The sequence below is a fragment of the Hippichthys cyanospilos genome, chromosome 2, assembly GCF_059441005.1.
Source record: "Hippichthys cyanospilos isolate Australia breed blue-spotted pipefish chromosome 2, RoL_Hcya_1.0, whole genome shotgun sequence".
Taxonomy (NCBI): Eukaryota; Metazoa; Chordata; class Actinopteri; order Syngnathiformes; family Syngnathidae; genus Hippichthys; species Hippichthys cyanospilos.
This window is the reverse complement of record NC_142370.1, coordinates 13903387-13922435: the sequence shown is the minus strand read 5'-3', so window position 1 is coordinate 13922435 and position 19049 is coordinate 13903387. Positions and strand designations below refer to the sequence as shown.

The following is a 19049-nucleotide window of genomic DNA, read 5'->3' as shown; positions in this document are numbered from 1 at the left end:
TTGTCATGTCTCAGTTGGACTGAGTGGTCACATTGCCGGATTACTAATGCTGTCATCGCGTCTGCCCTGGCCGCAGGAAGCTGCAAGCCGAGTATGACCGTCTGAAGAAGGCGCATGACAGGAAGGGCCTGTCCCCACTACCGTCGCCCCCGGAAATGTTGCCGGTGTCGCCGCAGCGCGCCCGGGACGCCGAGCTCATTGCCGAGGCCAAGCTGCTGCGACAGCACAAGGGTCGCCTCGAAGCCCGCATGCAGATCCTCGAGGATCACAACAAGCAGCTGGAGTCGCAACTGCACCGACTGAGGCAGCTCTTGGAGCAGGTTCCTTATGCGCACGCACACGCGCCTACAGCTCAGTGGTCCTTGACTCATGCCCGAAATTGTTTCCTCACTGAAAGGAATGTAAATGTAATTCTTCAGGCAAAAAATAAAATAAAAACAATAAGTACTTGTAGTATGTTTACAAGAACCTGTTTTTTTGCCACACTCCTACTGGTGTCATAATTTAGTGCACCTTAACCTATACCATGACTCTGTATCTTTAAATGTGTTGTCATTCAAAACAAATCAAATCTTCATTTTTACTAGCATTTATTAAGTGAGCGAATCAAGAAAGTTGTGCAAAGAATTGACATGGTTGTCACTTCTTTACGAACAACCTAAAGTCACAGTTTCTTTAAAAGAAACAACAACAACAAAAAAAACCCCAAAGGAAACAAATGCTATTTTATTGACTTCAATTTTTTAGAATTCTACCAATACCTTAGTAATTTGTATATTTTTCTGCCAAATTGGCACCGGGAAAAAAAAAAAACACCCACCGGAACAACGCACACAGATTGATAATATAACAATCCACAGAACAGGCGTATGTTCTTGAGCCTTTGTGTAGAACAACCAACGTGACAGCAGCTTAACCGAGGAGCATTGCTCTTGTCATACTCACTAAGTGGTAAGCCAAGCACTGCAGGAGGAGTAGCATAATGGCCATTGAATTGTAGCAACATTTCTTATCACACTTTTTTCATCGTTTTTTTTTCCAGCTTCATTTATATAGAATACAAGCATACTCCAGTCACATTATTTTATTTAAATCAGGCAGTATATTTCTTTAAATAGCCAGTCGCCACTTCTTAGCACTCACTTTTTTAGTCTGGCAAAATGCCTGCATCAAAAGAATGGAAAATTCAAACACAGTCTGTACTTTGATTGAGGCCACTTGAAAGTTGATGTACCACATCGTACTCTGCTGTGTCTAGTTTTACATTGGGCCCTGTGTCTAACACGGGTTTTGTCGGCAGACGGATTCCAAGGTGAACGGCACCGCTCTGTCCTCGCCTTCCACCTCATCTCAGCGCTCGGACTCCTCCCTGCCTCATCTGCGCGTGGCTGCCAGCCAGACCACTGACACCATGGGTGAGAAGACACACGCTCATAGTCACACACGAGGATATTCAGATTTTTCTACCCTTCCATGAAAGAAAAATTAAGAAAACTCATCAGTCGTCTTTGAAATAACCAGGTACCTAAGGAGCACAATAGATACATATGTATCGTAAAAAAAAGAAAAAAGAATATTACGCTGTTAATCATTTTTTGATAAAGAACTTGATTTTAAAAGTGTCTTATATGTATAAGCAGCGTAAAATTATATATGTTCGGGCAGCAGATGCTGCAATTTTTGAGAGAGAGGTTTTCTTCATGTTGGTTGTTTGTATGTCGTATGTTTAGATGAAGATGTATTTATTTGTAGTGTCTACATAAACTCAATGCTTAAGAAATGCAGTATTTGTGTTTACATACCAGTGTTTCATTAAACCAGACTAATTTAAACGATAAAGCCGCAATTATTTGCGTATTTGCATTATTGTTGTAATCAGACTTGGTGACTTAAATTCATGCCACACTTTTTTGGGTGGAATTTTGTGACATTGGCGTAGTTTTGTCATGCTAAGACTGCAAGTCAAATTGCTTGGTAATTTGACAATCCTAATTTAAATAACGAAATTAAGTGTCTTTTATTTGAATTCACTCTTTATTTTGCCTCTATTTGATCACAATCCTAAACTGCAAGGCCAAAACAAGCAGGTATATCAAGTCGTATAATGTTGTTCTGTAATAAAGGATCATTTATTGATTATGTTTGGGTAAAAAAAAATGTAATTGTATGTCAAAGTCACAATCATAATATGAAAGGGAAAACATTGCAATTAGATTATTTTTCAAAATTGTTCAGCCCTTAGTTTCATTTGTAACGCTTATATTGGCGCTTGTATGTACAAAACAAATGAAAGGATGAAAGTCTGATCTTTTTTTTTTTTAAATTCAACGGATATCCAACGTTGGACTAAAGTTTTCCAGAGTTTTGCCTTAATGTCTTTAATTTCCTTACTGTTGTAGGTGATGATGAGCTGTCCAACCCTTCCCAAGATACATCTGGACTGGAGGAAGTGATGGAACAGCTCAACAACTCTTTCCCTCACAACCAAGGTGAAGGGCTCTACTTTTTGTTCAATTACAATGCTCAGTCCATTCCTGTAGAGCTTTCTCTTCAACTTGATCTTTTTTTCCCTCTCTGTGACTAATATCGCCTTTCTTATCTTCCCTTCTTACTTTTCTTTGTGAGCCAGGAGGGAGAAGGGGACATCAATGAGAGGTCAGTGTTTGGACTATCTTAACTGTCCTTTTTTGCCTATTTTTTATATGATAAGATTCAGTGTATAGGCCAGGATTTCCCAAGCGTCTTGTTTTATTTCTAATATCGATTTGTCTACGTTTACTTTTACCTACGATTCATCTACTAGCTACTTTTTCCAGCAGCCCCCCCCCCCCCCCCCCCCCCTCCCCAATGTATGACTTACATTTGGGGACTTCCTGCTTTTTGTTTGTTGTTTTTTTCTCTGTTATTTTTCTCTGTTATTTAAGCTATGCATGTACCAGTTCATGGTGCAACATAGCCTAATATTAGTATTTTTAGCAAATAGTAACTCATTTAAGTGATTGTACTTGCTTCTTCAAAACACTATGATGTCACTCATTGATGAATTTTAATTGGTATACTCTATTGCGTTTTCACTATGTTGAATACCAGCGGTCCCTTTATCAGGTGTTGATGTACAATTTTCTTGCAGTATGGGGCATACAAGCATTTTTAAATGGGTCAACGCCTCAGTGATTTATCATATTTCAAATCCACTGTGATGCTGTACAATACTAAGTCATTACTGTCCAAATAATCTATTTTCAATGTTGTACTCTGTTAGGTACCCCTAATGAGTGCAAAGCATTCTTGGATAGAAAATAATACTCAAAGCAGAATACTGGGCCCTTCATGTCTTGTTTATGAACTACATTTGTTGTGATATTTCTATGAGTATCTTATTTAATAACTCCAAAAGATGGCTCATGTAACATCATCTTTTTTATGTCTTTCACATCATATAAATCTTAACCGAATAAATGCATCCAAAGTTTTGCAAAGGAGTCACTATAACACAATTGAGAAGATGTTTCATTTTCAAATTAATTTGCCAATATTTTGAAAATACTCATGTCCTGCCACTGTATTACAAAGCATTAAAATCTGAAAATCTGACACACCACCTGAAGTGCCTTCGCGTACCCCCAGAGGTACTCGCACCACCATTTCAGAACTACTTGTGTAGAGAACCAGAGGACAATAAATCTAATGTCATGAACTTTTTTTTTAATTGATATACTATTATCGCTTACTTTGTTTTCCAACTCTTTCTCGCCCTGAAGGTGCTAGCATCGGAAGTTTGTTCCACATGGCCGACAATCTGGGCCGTGCTATGGAGTCCTTGGTCAACATCATGACTGATGAGTCCAGCCCCGTTAAAGCCCCGCCCTTCTGATACTCCGTCTCCAAGTCCCATGTACCTTTCCTCTTTCCATTTCGTAGTCAATAGAGCCAGATTGGAGTCAGACTTTACAGATTATAAAACGTCTATTTTTGTGAAAGACTGCGGTTCTAGCTATGGAGTTAAAATTTAAAACTAAAAAAGTAACTTGTAGATGTAGTAGTTTCGTAAATGTCCTTAAAGTGTTTTATTGGAGGAAAAAAACTATGCAATTGTATAAAAAGAAAATAAGTTTGGGGGGGAGGGGCGGGTAACAAAGAAAGATACAAATAAGTGTGTTTAGTGTGGTGAAATGTTTGCATCGCTTTGTAACCGGAAAATAAGCATTTCAGACATTTGTATTAAAAGAAGAGAGAATGATTGTAATAATAAGGGTGTTTACTCAGAGGAAAATATCTTTATAACAACGTACAATACTGTTAAGGTAATGCAGGCATCCTGGAACTTTACAGTACGTTGTATCTGATGTGTGTGTGTGTGTGTGTGTGAGTGCGCATGTGTGTATGTGAGTATTGGTGGTCCCAATGCAGTACAGTACTCACATTTTTGTGTTTTGTCTCCATCCATCCATTTTTTTATAGGCTTGTCAATCTTTAATATCCATATTCGGCAACCGATTAAGGCAATTTTGAAAGGTGTTTGGGTGAAAAAAGAGAAAAAGCTCCATCTTATTGGGAGTAACAAGACTGTGGATTGGATTTATTTATTTTCGAAACGCAGCTGTCCATTTCAGCCATGAATTAGTTACTTTGAGTTAAACACCTTGCATTAATCATGGCCAATAGGCCAGCCAAATCTAGTTGCAATATAGCCTCGCTGAAAGTGTTTAGGCTAGTTGAAGTTTTGACTTGTCATGGTGTGTTGATTTGTGTCTTTGTGTTCGCTTGAGATTGTAAAAACATGCAGGTGCTTGCACTGGCACACGTGACATTTGAATTGAGCCACAGCTTGTTGGTTATATACGACACACTGGGTTTAAGTTTTCTAGTTCACTCTCTTCCTGTCTTAAGTAGTTTTTTTCAGTGAGGCTCCTTGTTTAATGTAACTCAAATTGATTTAAAAATAATACTAATTTAAGTTTCCAATGCAAACTCTACTTCACCTTGTGTAGAAATCAAACACACAGGTTATTGCTTTACTGTAGCTAACTCTTTTAAACTTGAATTGAGAATGTTTTGATTGTGAATGCATCAGTTTGTCTTTGTCCAGACAATTTTTGGCTCAACAGACTACTACTGTCATACCTGGGACATACAAAACCTAAATATTATCTGGGTTCATTTTGATAGTGTGTGTTTGTTTTCAAAGTGTTTTTTGTTTTGTTTTGATGTGGTGGGGTTATTACTAAGCATGCATGCAATGCTAAAAAAAAAAAAAAAAAAATTCTGTAAGCAATCAAAGGGTGATAGAAATACTCATGCAACACACACACACACTCTGCTGCATGATCCAGTATCATTTTATTTTGATCAAGACACTGAATTAGTTTCTAATTTCTAACTTTTGTGTGTGTCATTCTTGCAACACAGTACTTCACAGCATATCAGACTCCGCCAAATATATGCCTTATTACTACTGTATTATAAAATTGCTTTACTGTACATCAATAAAGCACGCAGTTATGTTGATGTAACCTTTTGTGTGCTGATTTACACTTTTTCTGTAAGTCTCTTTGAAATATATTTCAGAATGTCTTAAGATATTTTATTTTTGATTTTATTCTTTTTAGTTTGTCTTCACTGTGTACAGGGTATATTTCGTTTATAGGTGTTTAAGCTCTCAAATAACATTTACTCAGCAGTTGAATAGATCACCACGCTTAGTCGTATTCCAGTATTTAATTTCACCTATGTCACAAACTTACGGATCAATCCTGAAAATAAAATGTATTGAATAATTATTGAACATGAATTTACTACTTGCTTTAGTGTAGGTCAGGGGTCTACAAATCACAGCTCCAAACTCTCATATGGTTCTTTCATCCTACGTCTGTGGGCTCCGTAGTACAAGTCAAAAGTTTGGAAACATCTTCAATATTTTTTCCTACATTATATATTAATGCTGGAGTCATTAATATTTCGTATTGGTAAATGGAATTTCCAAACACTTCGACATTTATATGATGTTGCCATCGACCACCACCAAATGTCGCTGTTACGATTGTGTCGCTTCTGAAAGCTTCAACCCGGAACAGTTTCGGTCACGTGACTGAGTATTTCCGTAAACCAAGCAAAATAAACAAAGTTAAAAACGCGTGCCGATGTGTGGTTGCAGACAAGAACTCGTTGGTTGCATTTGATTGTGATTATGAGCGTTTAGCTGTTTGGGTTAGCTGGATGTCGAATAGCAGCCAAAACAAAGCAAGATGTCAGGCTTTAGCGCCGAGCTGATTGACTACCTCGAAGGGAGGATCACATTTGAGGAGTTTGACAGGAGGAGAGACGAGAGGAAATCCAAGGAGGTATGTCTGCTCCAGTCATCCACAGGGCAAGCCAGATGGGCTTTACCTAACTTTTGGAGTCAAATTAGACCCCTTTTGTTCTTTGCCAATTATATGAGCAAATGCAGAAACGTGCGCCCGATCAACCTGGTTAAACACCCACGCAATTCTAATGAAATACCATTAAAACAAATTAAAAATACATGTGTATTAGATATGTAAATTGTGTTTGCTGAGCCACGCATTCTTAAACATTACGATGGCGCGTATGTAAAATAACTAGAAAAGAACAAACGCTGCCCTAATTCATGATGTGTAAACCTTAAACGAGCCGTAAAATCGATTCCCTGCTGAATTGTACATTTTTAAGACTTAGAACCGAATAACTAAGCCTTAAATGAAACAACATGCGAAATAATCAAACAAGAGTATCGATGAATCTCTTGTTGTTCCTTCACGAGTTAAAATATTCTATAACAGTAGCTTTCAATTCATGAACTATTGTTTGTCCTTCAGGAACCAGGAGTGCCAGTTGAAAATGAGGAGGTTGAGCGGCCTTCCACCTCTACACGCAGTCATGTAAAAATTGGTAAATTATGGAGCCACACCTTTCTGGATGTGTTAGGTTTGCTGTATATGTCATTGGCTTTAGGCTATTGTGAAACAACGTGATGAGGATTCTGAGAACCTCGGTAAACAAGTAATGGTCAAAGTATGGTACATGAACTCTTTTATGCCATGTACGAATGATCACTGACTGAAATGTGCATTTTTTTCATTCAAGTATAGAGTATTACTTGTACATTTCATCATTTTAAAAGATAGTGTGTTTTAATCAATTGTAAACAAGCTTTATCTGAACTCTGCAATGTATTAAAATTGAATCATTTCAAGTTCAGTTTCCTGTTACAGAGGCTTAAAGTCATATTAAGCATGCTTTTTAGCGGTAAAGCCTGTGCCTCGTTACATAGTCCTACAACCACCATATTTTAAAGTGGTACTTGTATAACTGAGTAAGAATTACTTAAAGAACGAACTAAGAATACACATTTGAAAATGTCTGACCTAAAATTATATTTTTTCCAACTCTTTGGTCACGCCCTCCCTCCTCTGTGATTGCTTATTCACTATACAATAGTCTCTCCGAATGGAATCTAGAGATGTTCCCAATGATTGGGGGGAAGAATGACATCACTGTGGGCCCCTCCACTTCAATGGCAAAAGCTGACAATAGTATTTTCAACATCGTCAACTTTCTTCTTCTTTCAGGGCCTGATTAGAAGTATTGTATGGTTATTAAGTCTCCCTGTCTCGTTGTGTTTGTTTCTACGTTTGACTTTTTAAATGTTTTTTTCCCTAACTTTTATCAGAAGAAGGAATCAGCCCTGGGGTTCAGCAAGCCTTTGCCTCAATGCTTGGCGAATCACCTGAGCAAATATTGTCAGATGAGGATAATGAGAGTTTGGGCTACGTTGATGACAAGAATGATGAGGATTTCACTTTGGAGGACCAGGACGATGAGGAGGACAAGGATGAGACGGAACTTTTGAAATTGGAAGTGGCGAATAAGAAGCCGAAGAGGCGGGGGAGGAGGAAGAAGTTTGAAAGTGTAGACAAAGAAGGTGAGGATATGACAGTGGGAGACGTGCTTGCACTGGAGATGGAGTTAACCCGTGAAAACAAGAAAATGATGAAGGTGAGTTGGCGCGCGGAATTCCTCCAATTTTAAGTTGCAAATTTTCATTGGGAATGATATAGGATTTGGTGATAGCTCTGACACAGTGTCAATTTGAGCACAGCCTATGCTTCCAGGAGCGACGCACCCACAGCAAACTTCCCCGTGCGCTCAGAGGTCTGATGGGCGAGGCCAACATTCGATACGCTAGAGGAGAGAAAGACGATGCCATTGCCATGTGTATGGAGATCATACGACAAGGTAGGGGACATGTTTTTGCTTTGTTGCATTGTCCACCCTGATCCTCACGTGGTTCATTCTGCCCCTTCCAGCTCCACTGGCCTACGATCCGTTCTCCTTGCTGGCCATGATCTATGAGGACCAAGGTGACGCGGACAAAGCGCTGCAGTTCAGTCTGATTGCCGCCCACCTGAACCCGTCCGACTGCGAGGAGTGGATCAGGCTAGCGGAGACCTCGCTGGAGCTGGACAATGTCCGACAAGCTCTCGTATGCTACAACAAAGGTCAGCCTGGCAATATATTGTTGTTGTGTTGTATTGAGGCAAGACCTTGATGTCTGCTTATTATATATATATATATATATATATATATATATATATATATAATATATATATATATTTTATAGCATTTTCGTTGATTTATTGATTTAAAACCGTAGTCTTTATTCAACTCCCAAAATTCAACACAACTCGGAGAAAAAAAAATAGAAAATGAATTCACAATAAGTTAAATTATATTTTAATTTCGTAGCAGACGATTAATGATCAGTCATTACTGAGTTGCACACTTTGGTCTTTTAGAGACAGTGTAGTGCATTGCAGAAATGGAGCTATACATAGAAAAATAATATTTAAAAAAAAAAGATGTTTTTTTTTTTTAACAATCGGTAGTTTGTTTTTTGCAGATGAGGAAGAATATATACCTGCTAGTATTATATTAACTGTATGTTTGTGTTATTACATCATTTGCGTGTGACAATTCATGATTTAAAGGGATATCAACTCAGGAACTCAACAGTATGTTCATATTCTATTAGCCTCTCATTAGTCATCTATGTTCACTGATAGCATTAGCACTCGTGATGATTTTAAAACATTGTATGTCTCGTATTCATACATGGAGCATCTGTACTCAAAATATATATATATTTATTTTTTTATTTATATTGTGGTACCAACCCAAAGGTTGTATTTACTATAGTATATAGCTTGCAACTGAACTAAACATGGCATTCAGATGAATTAGTGTATTTGTGGAGTATGAGTTAATCAGCAAAATGTTTTTCCATTTCAGGGGGCAGCCATTTTGTCACAGGCTGGGGCCTGAACTTGACATTATAGTTCCTCAGGGCTCATGCATGTTTTTCGAGTTTGATGATGTGACGTTCACAAGCTAAATGGCGATTGGGTATTATGACTGTGACAAGCCAAATCCTAAATCACAATTAAATTATAATTTATTGGCCAACCCTAGTGTGTGATGACATTTTTCTAATGTACAATAAATGCCTTAGCTCAATGGCAAGGAATTGTTGGCGTTGTTAGGTAGTACTTGAATAAACTGCCTTTTTTTGGTGAGAACTGTTCTAAAATAAGCAATCCATCCCGCAGCTGTCAAGTACGCTCCCACCAACGTACGCTACCTGTGGGACCGCTGCAGCCTCCTCATGCGTCTGGGGGAGCACAAGCAGTGCATGGATGGCTACCGCCGAATCCTGTCTCTGTTGCCAATGGAGGAGGCTGAGCACTTCATGCAGCTCTCCAAGGACATGGCCAAGTAGGGAACACGTCGTGACGCACTGATAGACTGGATTGGGTCTGCTTATATTTTGCATTTTGCCCAAGTTTTGTGATCACTCGTAGTGGCGTTAATTCACAGGTCGATCGGTGACCTTAATGATTGGCTCTGCTGACTAAGACATTACGGGCGCAGTGTTTCCCACAATTACTTTCACCTGTGGCACGCTTCCACAAATTAATTTTGCTATTATCTGTGATTATGTAACCTTTGTGCTTGTACGTCTTCATTGCTTAGGAGTTATTATGAAAGTGGCGACCTGCCCTCTGCGCTCAGTGTCATTGAAGAGGCTCTGGCACGACACCCCGACCTGGTTAGCTATGACATCATCAACATGGCCGCTGAGCTCTACATCACCAACCGACAATACAACAAGGCTTTGCAGGTATAAGCAGTGATGCCGGTAAAGCATTGTGTGCATTTTCAAAAACAGCCAATTTAACATTCTGGTATTGCTAGATAAGTAATCAAATTAAACTCTTTTTTTTTTTTTACATATATATATATATATATATATATATATATATATATATATATATATATATATATATATATAATCGCGTTAGTTACTTTGATATGAGCATAAGCTTCATAGCATAGGTAACAACAATACAGAAAGTAGCATCCATGTAGTATCCATGCAGTAACACTTAGTTGCTTTTGAGATGCACAAGGAACATGTAACATTTATATGAAAAAACTCAAAACTTCTCATTAAGGGTGCAATGTAAAATTAGTAATGAAAAATCATAAAGAAACTTGCAAATGTCCCTACAGAAACACTATACATCAAAGAACCCCTATTTAGTGGACCACTGGTATTAAGCTTAGTAAAAGGCTATATGAGAATAATCAAATTAACATTCACATCTGAGTTTTTAAGATTCAAGCATCTAGTCACGATTTTGAGTTACTAGTAGCTAAAAATATTAAGGTTGCTGTCCATAGTTTTACCTGCATAATAGCTTGATAACACCATTAAAAAAAATGCAGGGCCATATGTATTCAGTCACACCAGATTATGAGACAGGAGATCCCCAAATGTAAATGCTATATTTTTAAACAATGAACAGTGTAACTGTTGAGCTTGCCTTTTCATAATCAGTAAATATGTCAAGTAAGACTATTATTTTAGACTAGTATTTTAGAAATCATTAAAAATGTTGAAAAGTTACTTTTTCAAGGTAACTGTGGCAACACTGGGTATAAGGCACACATTACAACAAAGGCAGATACAGTGGTTGTGAATGTCATACACGTGTGTCCTCTTTCAGCTCTTGGTCCAATTTGTGGGTGTGGTTCTGGTCCGGGATGAGAGTAACATGGAGTTCCCCATTGAAGCTGAGAATTTGTCAGAGAACACATGTGAGAACGAGCTTCAGAACGAGAATGCACAGGCATCGACTACTGCAGAAAAGGCATCAGCGGAAGAATGTAAGTCACACCTCAAACTTTAGTTCAAGGAGATCTCAAAGACAGGACACAGTTGATCAAAAGTTACATTATCTGAGCCAGTGTGCCCACCAAGACACTGTCCAAGACTGGGACTGTGTGGGTAAGATATCATTTATGGATAAACTCACAAAGAGAAGATGAAAACTAATAGAAGCAACTGAAGCTTCAAGCAACGCAATTTAGATAAAGTGGTTGGCAAGATCCAAGCACAAAACTATTAAGGACTTCAATCAGGAAAAAAAAAAAGATTCATAAAGAAAAATAGTTTGCCAAAGGGCCAAAATGTTCTCAAAAATTAGTAAAACAAAGTACAAATAACCATGGATGTGTTGTTCCCCAGTTAAAATCAAGAATGTTCAGGTTCCAGACAGCATTCCGGTGGATCTGAAGGCCAAACTGATTGTCTGTCTCATCCATATGGATGTCTGCACACCCCTGGAGGTAGTGGAGGGTTTTACAATTGTTACATACTTTCCTACAGCGATGTAGTTTGAGGTTTGGCATTTTTGACCCACATCCTAGGTCCTAGTGTCTTCCCTCATGGAACAAAGTGCAGAGGAGATTGGTGACTTATACCTGGATGTGGGGGAGGCTTACCTGGAGAAGGGATCATACCTGGCTGCTCTACCTTTGTTGTCTGCCCTTGTCATATCTGAGAAATATAACCTGGCTGTCGTCTGGCTTCGGCATGCAGGTAACCCCACAAGGACAATTACTGTAATTCCCCAACTATAAAACGCACTTATTTCCCAAAAAAAAGAAGACCAAAAGAATGGGTACGTCTTATCAACTATAACTTAAAAATACGATTTTTTTTTTCTCAACACCATTAAAGGAAGATTAGTCTGTCAGCCACATAAGCTGAGTTTTGACACACTAATGTGCATTTTTATGTCGTCCGTATTCTTTTTTGCAATAATTACGGGGCAAGCAAGAGGGTGGACAAGCTGGCTGAACCAGCTCCCGAGTCCATCCTTAATTGCGGTCTTTTGGCATATACAGACAACCATAAACTTGGTGAAACACAAATGCTCTGCAGCTTTGGGTATTTATGATAAAATGAACTCGAGCCGCCTCGCATGAAAAAAAAAAAAAATAACTGCATGGATGAGTTATGCTGGCGCTGCATTAACTGACCACTTACAATGTGGGAAATCCAAAACACAACTTTACGCTCAACATAAAAAGAATTATTTTTTTTTTTGGGGGGGGGGGGGGGGGGGGGGGGGGTCAGTGGAAGTGTTACTTGTTTCTTTCTTCTTTTTTTTCTGCCCCTGTTATCGCATAACACAATCAAATTTTTGTGATTCCACTGCATTGTAAGCAACTACGTACTTGTGACTTCATTGCAGAGTGTCTGAAAGCACTGGGAGAAATGAAAGCAGCAGCCGAAAGCTTCACAAAGGTGGTGGAATTGGCGCCGCAGCACCTAGAGGCGCGGCTGGCACTGGCCACCCTGCAGCAACAGCTCGGTCGGCCGGAGTGCGCTCTCAAAGCACTGGAGTCAATGTACGACAATGACACTCTTGCACAAGACTCGGATGCAGCGCAAAAGGCAAGTTTTTATATATATATATATATATATATTTATAATTTAACCGAAACAATTAACAGTAATACAACAGAGCACATAGCATAAAACCGACATTCCCGCATATCCCACAGCATGCATGTCACACATCTGCTACAAGCAAGGTTTGAAGGTAAACAAGCGGCTTTAGCAACTGTTGACGAGTGACATACTGTAGATACAAAACAAAGGTTTGATTCTCCAGTCCTGTTTACATCCACTTCAATTTCAAGCGCAGACTCTTGAGTTTCATTCAACATCACTGACATATTTATCCTCTCAGGCTCAAATTAAGGTTTAGCAGTGTTTTTGTTTTTTTTTCTTCTAAGTACAATGTGGTTCATAAAATATTATTGTGGGATAGGTAGGGAATTCTCACTTCATTGGTGCAAATCTGCAACACCTGCCTGGATGGGGCTGTGAAAATGCTGCCAATTACAGGTGCAATAAAAAAGGTCTTAAAATCAAAGATCCATTTTACTTGGATGGCAGTGAATGGGTTAAGAGGCAGACACTTATCACTATTGCATGTCAACGTATGCAGGAACTAAAGCTGCTCCTTCATCGCTCGACGCTACTGAAAACGCAAGGACTCATCCAGGACTACTTGGATGCTGTGATCACCATGATGTCCATGCTGCTCAAGGTTACACTTTTTTTTTTCCCTCAAATGTTTTTCATTACTATATACGTAGCATGTAAAAATAGGTGGAATGTGCGTGTTCTCCATCCAAGGTGGCCATGCAGCGCGCCAAGGTGTGTGTGCGCTCTGTCATCGTTTCAGGGGAGAATCATCTTCGCTTGGTGAAGGTTGGGAACATGCTATCGGATATCGATGACCAGGAAGCGGCTTATTTGGAGATCACGTGTACGTTTCGACTTTCTCGTAATGTTTGTACACAGTAACCGCTGGGGTACGTTAGTCCGAACCTCCAAAAGTAATAATAATAACAATAATAATGAAGTAACACTAAATTTTAAAAAAATATATTAAAAAAGCCGACTCCACCTAGGAGCGATGGGGGACAATGGCACCTGAAGTGTGTTGCTTTGGTTTCATTGGGCTCCGTTGTTTTGTTGTTGATTTGTTTTCCTCTGCAGTCATTGCAGAAACACCCGCTTCCTACAGATACAAGGTCGGAAGTCTTGAACATACTTTTAAGGCCGCCGTCATTCGCGATCTCCAGCGGTTGATCGTCTTCTTGCTCAGCCATGATAGATTCTCTTGGTTTGGCTAGAAAGTAGCGCTCAAACTCCTTAACGTGATAGATGATCATTTCAATGGGTACTCCTGGTATTGCCTGGTAAAATCTTTCTTTTCTTTGCAAATGTAGGATCTTCTGTCTCTTCTTCCCAAATGCATTTGCCAAAGACGTCTTACGCATTTTGCTATTCTTTGGGTGGGTATTCTGTTTTTCCCAAATAAAATAGCTTTCAGATTCCGATATTACACAAAACCGAAACAATTATTTTGGTTGCGGCCTGTGTGGCCTAGTACCAGCTGATCCACGGTTGGGGGCCCTTCAGATCTTAATTCAAGAGCATTCAAAGTTGCTGCAATAAGCATCCGATGTCATAGTTTGATGTCTGCAATAGGTAAGACAGATGTCCTGTCCAAAGAGGACTGGTGGCAACTGCTGCTGAGCTGCGTGCTGACCATGTGTGAAGTGCAACGTTACGAAGAGGCGGAGCTAATGGTGGCCTCCGCGATGGAGTTCTACTCCTTCTATGACATCAAGCCCAGAAGGAAGGAGCTGGAGTTCCTCGGGCTCTCTGCCAGCATCCTGGATCGCGACCACCACAAGGCCTACGACTACATTAGGTAAGATAGGTTGGTTGACTTGTCACCGTGTCACTTTTCTCATTTTTCTTTGCTCCTTTTCCTACAGATTGATGCTGATAGATAATGTGGATCAGCCTCAGCTTTGGAACATATTCAACCAAGTAAACAGACAACTTACTTTTTATCAATCTCCTTTATACATACAGTGGACCCCCGGGTTACTGCCTGCCCAGCTTACATTTTTTTCACGTTATAAAGTGGAATATTTTGTTTTTTCATCCACTTGTTACGGCATTTTCCCCGCTTCTCAGCATCAACAACAATTACCAAATTCAAACTTGGCGGTCAGTGTGCGTGCGAATGACTGCGAGTCGCACGCGCCCATATGTTGCTACGTGTGTCACTGCATACATCACTAAGATCCCTTGTCTGCTATTGGTCGGTGTCACGGCATCTCTAAGATAGTCTGCTATTGGTTGGCATCGTGGTGTTTTTAAGATGCTGGTCTGGTATTGGTCGGTGTCTCTACGATGCTGGTCTGCTTTTGGTCAGCATCACGACGTCACTAAGAGGCTGGTCTGCTATTCGTCTGCGTCACTAAGATGCCCATATGCTAAAGATTTGATCTTGTGCGAGTGCTTCCGATATCGTATTTTTTGCGCATTTTAGTGCTTAATTCAAACTTTAATTGGTTAGCCATACATCCCAAGATTGCTAGTGATGTTAAAGGGAGAAGTAAGAAGATGATTGGTATGGAAAGGAAGCTGGAGATAATCAAGAAATATGAAGAAGGCAGGCGCATCGTTACCCTCGCTAGGGAATATGGCCGTAACTAGCTCAAGTCACATCTCTCCAAAGGTGAATAAAGTGTCATTTTTCCTTTATATATATATTTTGTTTATGATGTTATTTAATTGCATACATGTATATTATATATAAGTATCGCTGTACTATTTTGTTCCAATTTTTTAATACGTATATAAACTTGATGTTTTTACCTGGGGGTTTACAGGTAGGTATTAGGTAATTTCCCTCGGGTTTTATCGCCCGCCATATGACGATTTCGCCTTATGATCCCAACTCCGGAACCGATTAATGTCGTATGGCGGGGGTCCACCTGTATTGTATAATGCAGTGATTCCTAAACACTGTGCCACAGCACATTTGAAGCTTGTCAGAAATTCTCAGGAATGCCATGTTCACACCAAGTGCCTTTCGTGACATTTTTGCCGGGCAAGTTGTCGTGGCAGTTTTTCTATGTAGAATATGTGCCTTGGCGCAATGAAGGTTGGGCAACACTGAATAATGAACACATGGGCAGCTGAGCGCTCACGTCTGCACTCCTTTCAGCTGACGATATCCTCCCACCACCAACGTCATCATCGCTTCTGCTTGCGTCTGCTTTTGAAATATCCCGACTACCATGCCCTGTGCGTCCTCTGCGGACACAACGCCTCGGTGTCGGGAAGCTTTAAACATGCCCTGGGTACCGCACAACCGACCGCCATTTAACGCTGTCCACTTGCAAACGGCGTGTTCTGCACAGAACGTGATCTTGTTTGTGTCCAGCCCAATACGTTCAGGCCTTCCGATCTCAGCCAGACGACCCGCTCCTCAACCTGTTTGTGGGCCTCACCTTTTTCCACATGGCAGCACAGAAATATGTGACAAAGAGGCACCCACTGATTGTTCAGGTATGAGGTGTTTGGGTGCATTTTGCTGTTGAGGACTTGTCTTCTAATTTTTTTTTTAAATCTATCTTTTTTTTTTTTAAATGAAGGGTTTTGCCTTCCTGCAGCGGTACGTGGAACTGCGTGGCGAGTGTCAGGAAAGCATGTATAACTTAGGCAGAGCATTGCACCAGATGGGCCTGACACACTTAGCCATCCATTATTATCAGAAGGTTCTTCAACTGGCTGCACCAAAACTTGAGGTACGTTTCCATCTCATGCTTGGCACCATTAAGAAAATAAAAAGCACAGTTACATTTTTTTGGGGGAGCCAAGATTAATATGGTTAGCAAAATGTAATTAAACACTGGCTATACATTTCTCATTTTATGTGGAGAAAGATCTGTCTTCAAATAAATCTCGCAAATATTTCAGTGATTTTTCAGATCCACGGGAGATGTTGGCACTTTCCAAGTATTTTTCAATCACCAGTTGTATCTGCGATTTCCACAGATGTTTATGTTGTGTATGCATTCATTACGACTTCCCATTTGTAACTCTTAAGTTGTGACTGTGATTTGATGAATCTGTGTAGTTGGATTGGCGGGCATGTGCGTTTATTGTTTATCTAAACTGTTGCAAGATCTCACACGCTGGTCCTAAAATTGGAAACTGTTAGGTGTTCATTTACATATTTTAGGAAAAAATACAGCCTTAATTTTAAGTTTCCACCTGGAAGATGTTCTTCTTTTATCGGCCTCTACTGCTCTTGCGCCATAGAAGAAAATAATTGATTCCCTACTTGTGTTAAATGAACACAAAATAGTCGCCTGGATAAAGGCGTGTTTTCCAGTTTCCATTTTTAAATGAGGGCAGCTTGGAGACACAGTGCTTAGCATGTCCACCCCACAGTTCAGGAGTCAAATCCAAACATATTCCAACCTTGATGGGAGCAGACAGGTCCTTGAATGGACCTCCTGTCTCTCAATACTTTCTCACCAGAGCTCTCCTCTACTCACACCAACAGGGTATCGCTGATGATCAAGTGGATCTGAGGAGGGAGGCCGCCTTCAATCTCTCGCTCATCTACCAGACCAGCGGCAATGTTGAGATGGCCTACCAGCTCATCACCACACACTGCATTGTCTGATTATGGGCCAGGCCTGGAATGAGGAGGAAAATCACCATCACCAGTGCTTGTATGAGTAGTTTTGAATGAGAACACCTGCAACATCAACTCTGATCATGCATGCTTGTTTTTTTTTGTTGTTTTTTTTAGGTGTGAACATTAAAAGTGAAATGTATATTAGTAAACTACTGGGTTTGTCATTCTTTTCTATATTGCTTATCCCCATTTTATATCTCTTTTATTGTGACAAAAACATGGTTGGGCGGACTTTCTTGCAAGGATTAAGGCGCTGGGGATTACTTTCCAAATCCCTGCATTGCGGCTATTTCATTCCCAACCTTCTGCTTGCTTTTTCTTTCTTACTCCGGTCACTGCACTGCATCTGGCCCCTGGGTGCCCAGAGTGGCTTTTATACACTATGTACATATACAGTGTTGAGCAAGTTACTTCAAAACTGGAATGGGTTATGTTTTTACTTATTACTGACATTTCAAAGTAATTAGTTACATTATTACTGTATATTAAAATGTAATGCATTACAAATTATTGCATTACTTTTATATTACTCTCACCTCCATAACTGGAAATATGGATTTACCATTCTAAATGTAGCTCATTATGCTCATTACACATCCCATGAAGATTTGACTTAAAACCAGTACAAATCATTTCATCTGTATTGTAAACCTTTAAAGACAAGATACAATTTTTTTTTGTGTGTGTTTCAATTAAAATGTTTAACATACTGGCTAACATGAGTTTACACTTTGATACAATTATACACATTGAACAGAACTGTTTATAGACTATTACTAATAGCAATTCTAGAGTGAAAATTGGCATTAGCTTACCTTATTATTGCTAGTTCTGACAGGGATCTTGCTGACAAGGTTTCCAGGTGCTGGTGAATCCACTGTGGAAAGCAGCAACATATCTCCTAATGAATCAAACCTCTTAATGTTGTACTGTCATTTTGCCCCAGACTTTTCTCCTCCGATCTCGCGGTTTTTGGCGAATTTGGAGTGAAAAAAACACCACTTTCAGGCTAAAAATGCATTTTTTTTTACTGTCATTTGCAATGAGTACAATACTATTTTTGTGTAATACATTACATTACCGTCTTATAGTAAAATATAATGCATTACAGTAATTACTGTTCATTACTGTTGTAATGCATTACTCCCAACACTGTGTGAGTGTGTGTGTGTGTGTGTATATATATGTATATATATATATATATATATATATATATATATATATATATATATATATATATATATATATATATATATATATATATATATATATATATATTTTTTTTTTTTTTTTTTTTTTTTTTGTGTGTGTGTGTGTGTGTCTGTGTGTGTGTGTTTTCCTAATGTTAAACCGCAATTCAAGAATTACCCTGAAATACGAACCAATAAACGGATTACTGTATTTTCATCTCTAATCAGTGTGACCCTATGCGGTCTCTTAAAGGGGCCGGGACCACCAACAGGACACGTGATGCACAAAGGGGTGGGGAGGGGGGGAGGCGTTATTTTGATGTCGAACACTTCCAACCTAGAAGAGCACAGTTGCAAGCAGGCCCGATAACGTTCAAAGATATTCATCTGCACTTTTCATCTC

At 39.4% G+C, this 19049-nt stretch overlaps 2 protein-coding genes across 3 annotated transcripts in view; both read left to right on the top strand.

The window, feature by feature from the left end:
- The window catches only part of dmd (dystrophin), a 151115-nt gene extending 145602 nt beyond the window's left edge, over positions 1-5513 (top strand). Inside the window, exons 82-85 of the mRNA XM_088408917.1 lie at positions 77-320; positions 1301-1415; positions 2400-2489; positions 3762-5513. Coding sequence (XP_088265043.1) covers positions 77-320; positions 1301-1415; positions 2400-2489; positions 3762-3874 — 562 coding nt within the window. The 3' untranslated portion in view covers positions 3875-5513. The remainder of the gene's footprint in view (positions 1-76; positions 321-1300; positions 1416-2399; positions 2490-3761) is intronic.
- Positions 5514-6107: 594 nt separating this feature from the next.
- On the top strand, positions 6108-17605 carry gtf3c3 (general transcription factor IIIC, polypeptide 3). Of its 2 annotated transcripts, none has more exons than XM_088408710.1 (19): positions 6108-6341; positions 6837-6909; positions 7691-8016; positions 8133-8256; positions 8328-8519; positions 9627-9792; positions 10051-10198; positions 11088-11247; positions 11609-11709; positions 11791-11962; positions 12621-12823; positions 13383-13484; positions 13574-13706; positions 14435-14660; positions 14728-14782; positions 15972-16107; positions 16191-16315; positions 16420-16554; positions 17319-17605. In XM_088408710.1, the coding sequence occupies exons 1-19, from the start codon at positions 6246-6248 to the stop codon at positions 17439-17441; spliced, it is 2796 nt and encodes a 931-aa protein (XP_088264836.1). In that variant the 5' UTR covers positions 6108-6245; the 3' UTR covers positions 17442-17605. The 2 variants fall into 2 exon arrangements, with proteins under 2 accessions (XP_088264836.1, XP_088264834.1); XM_088408708.1 differs by having other exon boundaries at positions 16402-16554.
- Positions 17606-19049: the final 1444 nt, after the last annotated feature.